We start from the raw sequence: 11,647 nt of genomic DNA, 5'->3' as shown, positions 1-11,647 counted from the left end.
AGGGAAAGATCTTTCTCTCAAAGTATTTTTGTAAAGTGGTAGGGATGTAAAAATTGGAAATTAAACATAATCCTCTATCTGTTTGCTTTTTCAGTGTGTCAAGACTTATTTTTGTGCGTCACCTAGGGGGTGTTCTAGCGGTGGCGAACATCCGGGGCGGTGGTGAATATGGAGAGACCTGGCACAAAGGTAAGTCAGTCCAAGCAGAGGAACAAAACTGCAGGCTTAGCAATGAAGTTTACATTTTCTTTTCGCTCCCTCTTTCATGCTCTCATCTCGTTTTGCCTTTTATTTACCCTGTGGAAAAGTAGATTTTTTTTCCTTACTCGTATGTTAGATCTGAATGTTGTCCAGTGTTACCTGATGCTTTTCATTAGGTTGTTCTAATTTTTGCAACCTAATTAAAAATAGTTTTGCACAAACATGGTATTTTCCAGGAAAATGATTGCAATTTTTTTAAGCAAGCTTAAGTTCCCTAGACTTAAGGATTTGAAAATGCAGCTATTCGTCTTGAACTGATATTTCAAGAAGTGTGTGTCAATATTGCAGGAGACCTGGCTTGCTTTCACAGACCTCTTTCTAGATCCCCACAATTCTAGATCCCCAAGACAACAGCGCTGACTATATTTAGACTCTCTTGGTGTCACACAAATAAAACCCCAACATTTGCAGAACCCTACAGGAGGTGTGAACTTTTGAGTGCAGAATGTAACTCTCTGAGGTTGTTTTTGCAGAATTTATTAATAGACCCTTTTTTAATAGCTAGTGAGTGTGATTGAAGTTCACGTGAAAACAGTCAGCTCCACAAGTGCAGAGGCGTGTCTTCCCCGCCAGCTCCTTGTAGACAGGCATTGGACCTTTTTGGCCTTCTTAAGCCAACTTTTATGTTGCAGGGAAACCAAGTCACTCACTACAAGACTCTGTCAATCTCTTTTCTGCTTTTCTTGATACTTTTGATGTATTTATGTCCATATTTTTTCCCATTCAGTACTTGTCTTAACCCTTTGATTGGCTTTGCCCACTTGCCTTATTGCTGATAGTTTTCTGCATCTGGAAAAAGTCCTGCTCACCTCTGTAACTTACCTATCACTATTTAATGGTGAGACCTTGTTCATATCCCAGGAATCTGGTGGATAAATTGCTGGAGATGTTATCAGCAAGGCAAATGCACCAAAACAGTGGTGCTCGTGCTGCAGCAACTTGCCATGGGAGTAATCCAAAATAACTTTTCATCAAACAAAACGGTATTCCCAGATCATTACACCTCGGTTTCACTATTTCATCTGCAGTAGCTTTTTGTCTGGGTCCTTTCCTCGCAATTTAGTTAAATATGTAACAGTTTCATAAATAGAAGCTGTATATGCTTGCAGATACAGGATATTATTGCCGAAGATGAAGTATACTTCATTAATTTTAATTTACCAATTGGTTTGTAATAGGTTTTAATAAAATTTATCTTAATATGATAATGCTTCTTTGGTCCACCTATTTCCTGCATAATTTTGACCCAGGTCTTTTATTGCAGTTCATAATAAGATATGTATCTGCTCTTTTTAAATTCCAGAAGCAATTACTGAAGCCTGTTTACTTAGGTTTAATTATAAATAGGATTCTGATCTTAGACCAGACCAGAACTTTTGAGCAAAGAGTAAGATTTAGAGTGAGATTTATTTCTGCTTTATTACCACACACTTAAAGTCTTTTTTGTTGTCCCAGTATGTCTGTCGTCAATGGTCTTGTCAATGTGAGAATGATGTGTATTTGTTAAAAAAATAAAAACTAAAAACATAGTGGTCCCAGTTCTACAAGATCTATGTGACTAATGTCACAGTTATCTTACCAAATTTCTGCAACGTAGAAATGAGGCAGCCAGTGTAAACTGGGTGTCTAGGATCACTGGATGAACAGTGAAGATAAAAAGACACCTCCAGATTATCGCTTATCTCACTTATTTTAGGGCAATTCACTTAGAATGAACATCCAGCTTTTAAACAAAGTAGAAGGAACTGGAGTCCCACTTCTGCATCCACTGAGTACCAGACTGGACCACAGCCTTTGCTGCAGGAATAGGAGGATTTTCTTCCTAGTTACTATTTCTTACTGGCATTTAATTGCCTAAGAAAGAATATACCAGGTCTGAAGGTAGGATAACCTTTGAGGAGAAGCCGGTTTTGGTTTTCTGCCAAACAAGCATCTAAACCAGGCAGATTATTCTTCTGCTCATATAGTTGAAAGATTATAGGGCAAAACCATCCTTTTTCTTCCATATTCCACCCTGCAAAATTTTTTGGTTTGAGAACTGGAAGTCTTACCAGTGATGTCACCCGGACCTACGTGTTCAGTCATGATTTATTCCTCATACATTTGATCGTGTTTGGAATTCTGTTCAACAGAATGACAGTGTCTTAAGCATTTCCATATTGATAGTTAATTAATAAAATTTCAAATGAAGATCCAACTCTGAAGTCCCTTTTTGACCATAGGTATATATAATTTGATTTGAAAACAGCTAATAGGAAAAAAAGTAAATTACCAGCCACATATTCTATGCCCAGGAAATCAGAAGTGCCCATTTTATACAGCTTATTTTATAACTTGAGGCTTTATCTCCGTAAGAAGCTGTGACTGAGTTTAATGCTGACAAAGTCCCATTAGGTCAAACCTCAGGTGGATTGTGTGTGGTCATTTTGTGTATATTTTGCAATGCAAAGCTTTTAGGTTTAATTTTACTGATTAGGAACATTACCTGGCACTCCACAGAATAGGTATTTATTATTCAGAGTTTCTGAAAGCATTCGAGTTATCGACAGAACCATCTTATATCCTCTGTATTGAAAGAATCTTTCATTTTTGCTGACTTTCTGAGCTGCATCAATTATTAAGATGTTCATGAAACTGGAATTGTTCCCAGGTATTTTTGTACGCGTGTTTTTCTGAAGAGATGGTATGAAATGGATTTTATGGCATCAACTGATTTGTTTTGTGTGCTAGGTGGTATCTTGGCCAACAAACAAAATTGCTTTGATGACTTTCAGTGTGCTGCCAAATACCTCATCAAGGAAGGCTACACATCCCCAAAGAAGCTGACAATTAACGGAGGCTCAAACGGGGGCCTCTTAGTCGGTAAGAACTGCTCATTATTTCATGGATTGGGTGCAGTGTTTCTCAAAGTAACTAGACAAAAATTTATGAAATCCTCTTTTCAAGAGTTGCCAGAATGTCAGTGCATTACTATACTAGGTGTTCGATATCTACAGCTGTGCTTTATTTGCTGTTTGCATTAGACGTGGGATTCTGCAGTCTCTAGCAAAGGCTGACTGTTAAAAGCTGTACTTAAAATTACTGTCTTGGGTGGAGCTAACCCTGTGGTAGAACCACGCGGTAAGGAAAAACGCTTTAAAAACCATTTGACTTATTGAGATTTTTCTTTCTTAAGGCTATCTTAGCAAATTTATTACTGAAAAAACAGAAATCTGTTATGTATGAATGGGAAACTTTGTGTGGTCTGTAGGGTAAGCCAGAATCCCCTGTCCTGCAGTCCTCCATGGGAGTTTCTCATTCACTCCTTCTGTGGTCACGCATTCTTTGCTTAGAAGGCAAATGAAAACATGACAGTTCTGTGTTTAAAGCCTTTGTACAGGAGCACATAACATTTTGATTCCACTTTCATTGTGTAGAAAAAAACACGACCACAAATAAAATCATTAATGTCCCTGGTGGGAAATGTAAAATGAAACAGTCGTGAACTTTTGAGGGACCGCGCATTGCAAAAGCGTCTTGTTCACGTGTAAGTCACTGCTGCGTTCTTCAATTCCACGAAATTAATAACCTCCTTGTAAACAAAAGCTTGTCTCAGAAATCACTGATAGTCCAAGCTGTATTTAAAGATCTACAAAATGTATCTCTGATTAGGTCTCTGCATCTCAAAGCAGCAGAAGAAAAATGGAGGTGATTTTATTCAGCTTTGAAAGAAGGAAACACAAATGAATATTGGGGTTTGTTTGTATTGTTTTTAAACAGTGTGAAAGGCGTGTGACAGCATGACAGAGTTGAGATACATGAGAAGAAAAAAAAGCAATTCAAGTTCATAAACCACTGATTTATAGAAAATTTACTAGGCCCACTCTTTGGTCACTCTTGCTTTTGTACTCCTCCCTATTTATTTGCTTCTCTATACCAGATCTATTGTTTTTCTTTTACTTTTCAGTGAACTAGTATCCAGCATAAGAAACAGGATGTTTGGAAGTGCAAGCATTGCACAAGTCAGTTTTTTGTGAGCTTAGATATGTATTTGGAAATGTGGTTAAACTTTCAACATGTTACAGAGCTTCTGAAAACACTATTTTATGGTTAGATGGCCTCCGGTTTCAGTCAGGATGAGATTCGTCCCACTCAGCTTCGGCCATCACACTCCCTGTGTTTCTGGCTGAACAAGTTAGCTGGGCTTCTTATTTTAGGTAAGGGGAAGCAAATGGTACCTGCATCATTCCAGCAGGAGAGAGGTGTTAGGAAACTAGACCTCCCTGCTCTGCAAAATCTGTTCTTAGAAACCTTCCTTTGCACTTGCAGGTGGGTTACAATCCAGCTGGATTTCCAGGCTCTTGATAAGCCAGATAGGGATTTTCCTCGACCAGATAGAATTAGAATCAGGAAGTTCTAGTAGCTGCTCTTCCATCAAAGCAGAACTCAGTTTTTTAATAGTTGTTCGTGCAGTGCTAGGGAGCATAACTCATACCTGAGGTGCAAGAACCCACTGCTGGTTTTTCTCAGTTCTCATTTATTGCAGAAAAATCTGACAAGAAAGAGCATTGTCACCCTTCCTTCCAAAATCCTGTTTCCTTTTGGTCAGACTAACAGGAGGTGTCTCTGAGGAGTGCAGAGCCCTGAACTCTTGCCTCATTCAACTGCAAAACAGGACTTCCTTGTCCTGCAGTGTGATCCGCAGGCTGAGAAGGGCAGCACAGCTGTGAGCTGAAACCCTCCTGCATGCAAACACGGTGTTTGACTTCTTGTGTTTGCTTAGACACACAGTTCTGAGGTTTTGAAATCTTATTTTTGTACTGAGTTTTAAAGGTCAAAGTATGCGTAGAGGAGTAAAATTCATTAGTATTTAATTTAGTAAAATTCATCTGTTTATTAACGCATATAAATAAGCATTATGGCTAATTAAAGGGGTGCAGTGGGAATGGATGAGTGTCTCCATAAGTGATTTCTTACCAAAGTAACTATTTAGGAAACTAGGAACAGCAATTTTTTATAAAATTCTGAGCACCACACTGTGCTTCAAGAGACACTCTGCAATAAAAAGCACTGAAATTAAATGTTACCATAGTTGGTTTGGATTTTTGGAGGTATAAGGACTCCCTAAAACAATACCTCAGCCTAGGCCATACTGACCACCATCAGTGGTCCACCCTGGCCTCCAGTCGGGAGATTTGGAGACACACCATACATAACGCTGCTGCCTCCTTTGAGAGCACGCGTAGAATCAGTCTCGAGGAGAAAAGACAACGTAGAAAGAACCGTGCCTCGACTATACCACCCAAGAGACCTTCCGCTGTGCTCTTCGCAACCGGTCTTGCCCATCCCACATTGGCCTTTTCAGCCATCAGCGCGTGCAGTAAGCGTGGGTAAAGCCCTTCCCAAATCTTCGTCCACGAAGCCAAGCCATGATGATGACCATAGTTGTTTTGGATTTTTTTCCTACCAGAATATAATTTATGTTCATAAAAGGAGACAACACCGAGGGGAGGCATCTGATCAAAAGCTTCAGTTAAAAGGATAAAGGGCTTTTACGTGGCAGCTATTTAAGGCACTGTGTATACCTTATGAAAATGACTCGGAAGGACCCAGGAGGAGTTAGCACAGTTACATACCAGAGATGACCAGAAGTAAAAATCTCATCCTTCAGAAAACAGAAATCACATTCAGATGGAGAAAAGAGGGTAGAGCATAAACTCTTGACAGGGACTGACAGACCACAGGAGACCAACAAGCAAATTGCTCCCAATATTACAATGAGGAATGAAAGCTTTCTATGCACATCAGAATCAGGAAGCTGGCCATAGGGTCTGTGGGCTTTACAGGTTAGTGAGATGTAAAAGGAGCACTAAAGAAACGTAATGGCAGAGCAAAACACCTAAATGGTCTATTTGTATTAATGTTCCTTCCTGAGGAGCGTGGGGAGTTCCCTGCACCAGAGTGTCTCTTCGTGGGGAATACTCTGAGGAGCTGACTCAAGCTGAAGCTTCAGCAGAAGAGGTTTTGGAATAAATCATTCAAATGAAATGGAGTGTGTTGCCAGGACCAGATGGTGCACACGCAGGATGCTAAGTGAACTCCGATATGAAATTGCAGGCTACTAAGCCTGAGTATCTAAGGAACAGAAGGGGGCAAGTGTAATGCCAATTTTTAAATGGCTCATGGCGATCCACAAGCTGCGGATGAGTAAATCTGACTTCGCTAATGGGCAAATCAATTGAAACCACTAAATCGTAGCTGACACATAAGGAAGAATTTTGCAGGCTGAAGTTACATCTTGCAGATCTGTTAGAGCTATTTGAAGGTGCCAGGCAGCATACGGTGCTTGTAACAGTGATCTAGGCGAGGAGTTATTGGATTTTCAAAAGCTTTTGACGTGGTCCCTTGCATAAGGCTATACAAGAAAGTTCTTGTGCTGGAAGCAAGGTTTTGTCATAGCAATATCCCAGTTAGCGGGAGGAAAAGAATGGAATAAACAATCCGTTTTCATAATAGACAAACATAAGGAGATACAAGAATTTGGGAAAGTACACCTGTGTGTGGATGCACAGTGATAGCTCTGAATTAAGAAAAGGAATCTGGGATCCATTCTAGTAGCTATGTGAAAATCTCAGTGCTCTTATTTCTTAAGATTCAAAAAAAAAAAAAAGCAGTGGAATTTGTACAACCACTAGACAGCAGATTTAAATCAAGCAACAGAAACTGGAATTGAAGAACTTACTGCTACAGGATATGATGAGCACCAGATGAATAAACATTTTGTGAGGCAATAGATGTATTTGTGGAGGATACGTGTTTTCATGGCTGTTTAACAGGATGGCTGGAGAGAACTCTGACTCAGGGAAAACCTAAACAACTAGTTCAAAAGCAGATAATATACAGGAACTATCTCCCAGTATTTGCCTAATGCTTTTTCCCAAAGCATCTGCCAGTTTGCCACTCCTACAAATTGTAGACTGAGGTAGGTGGGCCTGCCGTGGTTATTTTGAAAATATATGAGGCAAGCATTATTAAAGAAATTGTTCATCTCAGTAGTAGGAAGATGGAAATCATAAAAAAAAAAGGAAATATGACAGTTATTTGGCTTGTTAAGATGAAGTTATTTGATTCTGTAGAAGTCTGCTTTTATCCAAACTCTTTTCGTGTGGGTTTACATAGTAGTTATGGAAGAAAACCTTAATCAACAAATGGAGGGCTTTTGCTCCTTCATGGCCTCTTCTTTGTGGAATCTAATAGTAAACGTTTAGACAGTGAATGGTTGAGGGAACTTCAATAGTCCAAAAGTTTATGTGTTTTAAAAGTGCATTTCTCCTTTAAACCCAGTTTGCTAGTTTGGAAGGCAGTTTTCTAAGAACAGGGAAATAGCTCTTGAGCTCTTCTGAACATACCGTCTTTGGGAGTTACATTTTTTATCCATTTGTGTATTTGCTTTAAAGTCTATTTGACTTTATATTCCCTGGCAGTCTTCTCCCAGTGCAGTTGGGTTTATATCAGATATTTTGTACTGAAATGTTTTGGTTCCGGGTGTTACATGTTAATCTGTGTTTCTTCTCACATTGTTTTAACTTAACGGAGTTAATAAAAGGCAGCTGCTTGTGAGTTGGTCTTTATGAACTTGGCAGTGGACCTTTTGCCGCTGAGCTTAATCCTTCAAGACGTGAATACTAACAGAGTTGTTTTCCTGTCAAAGCCGCCTGTGCTAATCAGCGCCCCGACCTATTTGGTTGTGCTATTGCCCAAGTGGGAGTGATGGACATGCTCAAGTTCCACAAGTACACCATTGGCCATGCTTGGACCACTGACTACGGCTGCTCTGACTGCAAAGAACAGTTTGAATGGCTGTGCAAGTAAGTGCCTTTACTTCTGTGGCTGTTAAAATGCATAGTCTGCTCAACAGTTTCACGTTGTCGTGATTGATATCTTCTAAGGATTATTGCATCTTTTCCCACACTGGATTTGGGGAGTTCAGCCTTTCCTTACAAGTCAGTTTTGCGTGAAAGACTATCTTCAAAGCCCTGCTGAGTCAACTGGTCCTATTTTCAAAGATCTTGTTCTACCAGCAGCTTTAACAGCTCGTAAGGTTTTCTCTCTGAATAATGACATAGAATAAGCTCCATCTTTTTAAAAATACTTTTCTGGAACCTCATCTTCTGTTATTCCATTTGTATTCCTTTAATACTTGCCATGATAATGCTTCAGACACACGAAAAACAATTTGACTGGCCTGAAATTTAATGTTTAGATATGAAAAAGTACACGTGCTACAAGAAGTACACCGAGGCCTAACTTGATCGTGATCTAACTTTATTTAAAAAAAAAAAGAAATCGGTTGGGCCTGTTGCAGTTAGATTGTTTCAAACCTCCAATTGTCTAAGCTTTTAGTGGCAAACACGTTTTTGTAAATACGGTGCACAAACAATAAACAAATTGTGTAATTCATTTTTTACCAATAGATAACTTAGATCATGGATAAAAGATTAACTATTAGAAAAAATGATCGTGAGTTTGAAACTTGCCTGCACATCTGTGAATTCAGATAGTCTGAAGAGGTAAAGTATAGAAGCAAAGTTTTAAATTCACTCTGTGGTTAGGAGAAATGCATCTGTAGGAGGGGGTCTCTCTGCTGCTGTACTACACATACCTGCTTCACGCACATGCTTACTCACAAAATCTCAGTGTGTAATTTTAAAAGCATCTTACATGGCGATACCCAAAATATTTGCCACCTTTTCAGCAGCTGCCAATTGCTTATCAAATGCAGGAGGATGTGTGTGTAATGTTGCTTACATGTTGCCTTTACAAAAAAAATGCATAAAGCAAATAGAGTGGCATGTAGTGACTATAATTTAACTTCTTTTAAAAACAAGTCGTAGTCTGCAAATTCACTTACGTTGTTCCTTAGATGAAAATGAGGAAGCCAGGAACCCATTAGGTTAAACATTTGAATATTGTCATGTGTTCTAAAAAATAATCCAGACTTACTTAATGGGTGCTCCTCCAAATGGGAAATTAATTCAAAACTAAAGAAAATTTCCTTCTGTATTTCCTGTCATGAAATAGGGGAAAAAAAATTGTATCCTGCTCTCGATTTAAAGAATGTAAGATTCTTCATCAGCGAAGCTTTGTCTAATCGTATTAAATGGTTAGATGGAATTCTTCGTGACTTGCTATTACGTTTAATCTCTAATGCTTGAGAATACTTTGTGTTGAGATATGTAGATACACCTTTTATGTTACATTACAATAGCTAAAAGGTGTAAATTCTCCTGCAAAGAAAGCAAATTTTGGAAGTTATGTTATTCATTGCTCAAAAAGTAGGAATCAACATCATTTATCAAAAGCAGGAGAACTTAACAGCTCTCTTTGCAGTTTCCTGCATGGTGTTGCCTCAGAATATGTGCACACTCAAAGGTGACATAAATATTGGAGGGAACAAACTTAATAACTATAGAGCACTTGTGGCTTACCAGCAGAGACCGTTTCCAAATTTGCACGGGAAGAAGCCATCTGCAAACAGACCTGGACGACATACGTACGCTGGGGAAAAGTCTTGATTTCCCTGTTTCCCAGCAGGTTGGGTCCTGCTGTGGACGTCTCAGCTTTTGCTGCAGTTTCCCGCTTGAGCGTTCCTGATATTTTGTCATTTCTGTGAGATGGATGCCTTTGCCTCTCTGAAATGAAAGAATGCACTTGCTTCACGTTTGAGAGCCAGAGAGCTGTGGCCACTGCCACGTGTCTGTTGCCAGTAGTGCAACTGTGCAACTGAGAAGGGCAGTATTCTGAGTGCTCAGCTGCCACGGTGACGATTGCGGTGAGAGAGGACCTTCCTCGTGGGTCCTGAGGAGGAAATACGTAAACGTTTGTGTGCTCTTCTCAGGTACTCTCCGCTTCACAATATCAAACTACCAGAGGAAGATGGCATCCAGTATCCCTCTACGCTGCTTCTCACGGCAGACCACGATGATCGCGTGGTCCCTCTGCACTCACTGAAGTTTATCGCTACTCTGCAATACGTCGTGGGCCGAAGCCGTAAACAAACCAATCCACTTCTCATCCATGTTGACACCAAGGCTGGGCATGGAGCAGGAAAGCCAACGGCTAAAGTTATCGAAGAAGTGTCAGATATGTTTGCTTTTATAGCACGATGCCTAAATCTTGAGTGGATTGAATAAGCAAAATGCTTTTTACTGTCTCTTTTAGAAAACAAGGGCTTTAACACCTTTTAAGACCAACCAGACTACTACTTGGTGTAGTACTTACATTTAAGAACTGCAGTTTAATATTTTATTTATCCAGCCTGCTATGAAGTTTTATCTTCCGTGTTTACCTCTTTCTGGCGTTTCTTTGAATTTCTTTTCTACCGAGTTCCCAAGTGTATTTTGAAAAGCATGTTCAAATAAATAGCAAGCTCCTGTCAGTGCTATTGTGAACATTTAGATTCCAGACTTAGTGCTAGATGAGCTTATTTCCTGTAAACGATTTTAATGCATTTGGCACCTATAACATACCCAGATCATCTGTAATTAAATGTAAGTACTGTCCACATACAAGAACTCTGAGCATACTTTATTTACAGAGTATCGTATTTAAGGATGTAAATTGAAGGTGTTCAGTGATAACCATGAAATATTGGAGAGACGGTAATCTGGGTAATCAAGTCAAATATTATTAAAAAGCTTATATTACCTGCTGTTCGTAAGTGTATTACAGTCTATAATAATGGTGTTGTTAAATTGTTCTTTCTTTCCAAAGAGACTTCAAAATGTCACTGGTTCTCTCTGCTGTCCTTTATTTCCACATAGAAGAGAAAATTGGAGGCCAGCAAACTTGAAGAATTCTTAGATTCTCACTGTAATCTCAGTGAAGCTATACAGATACTTTTCAACAACCCGTCTGCTCTTGGCTCCCCTGTCCACTTCTGAAGGGTGGACCAGACACTCGTTTTAAAACAACAACAACAAAAAAAGGAAACTACAGCTTTGTCCAGATTGTTCAAGTTCAATTTTTCCTGATGCCTTTGACAGAAAATTCTCTTAACGAACGAAAAATTGAACATTCCTATATAACCTAGTTCTGGCGGCAGAACAGCACGGGCTTGTCATCAGGCTCCCCAGTAGTTTGACAAAGGCACAGCATTTGAACTGCCGTTTCACATCGTCCCTGTCTGTGCTGTAGCGCCCCAAAGGAGGTGTCTCTGCTTGCTAGCTGTCTAAACCCTGATGCACTGCAGCAATATTTTGCAGAGCTAAAAAAGTATTCTACCAATTCCTGTTAGTTGGGTAGCCCCTCCAGAAAACACCGCTGCTTCTCGGTTTTGGATAACCGGATACATTCTTCCAGAATCATGCCTGTCATTATATTCATACATAGAGCCTAAGGCCTGTGT

General features: G+C 39.5%; 1 protein-coding gene across 1 annotated transcript in view; it reads left to right on the top strand.

Annotated features, from left to right (window-relative positions):
• The window catches only part of LOC104496217 (prolyl endopeptidase), a gene marked incomplete at its 5' end in the record, with an annotated part of 17,511 nt that extends 6,555 nt beyond the window's left edge, over positions 1-10,956 (top strand). The window contains 4 exons of the mRNA XM_010139299.1: positions 95-189; positions 2,992-3,123; positions 7,952-8,108; positions 10,139-10,956. Of these exons, the coding sequence (XP_010137601.1) occupies positions 95-189; positions 2,992-3,123; positions 7,952-8,108; positions 10,139-10,433 (679 nt within the window). The remainder of the gene's footprint in view (positions 1-94; positions 190-2,991; positions 3,124-7,951; positions 8,109-10,138) is intronic.
• Between the last annotated feature and the right edge of the window lie 691 nt (positions 10,957-11,647).

Source organism: Buceros rhinoceros, unplaced genomic scaffold (genome assembly GCF_000710305.1).
Source record: "Buceros rhinoceros silvestris isolate BGI_N320 unplaced genomic scaffold, ASM71030v1 scaffold9207, whole genome shotgun sequence".
Classification (NCBI taxonomy): domain Eukaryota; kingdom Metazoa; phylum Chordata; class Aves; order Bucerotiformes; family Bucerotidae; genus Buceros; species Buceros rhinoceros.
This window is presented reverse-complemented; position numbering and strand designations above follow the sequence as displayed.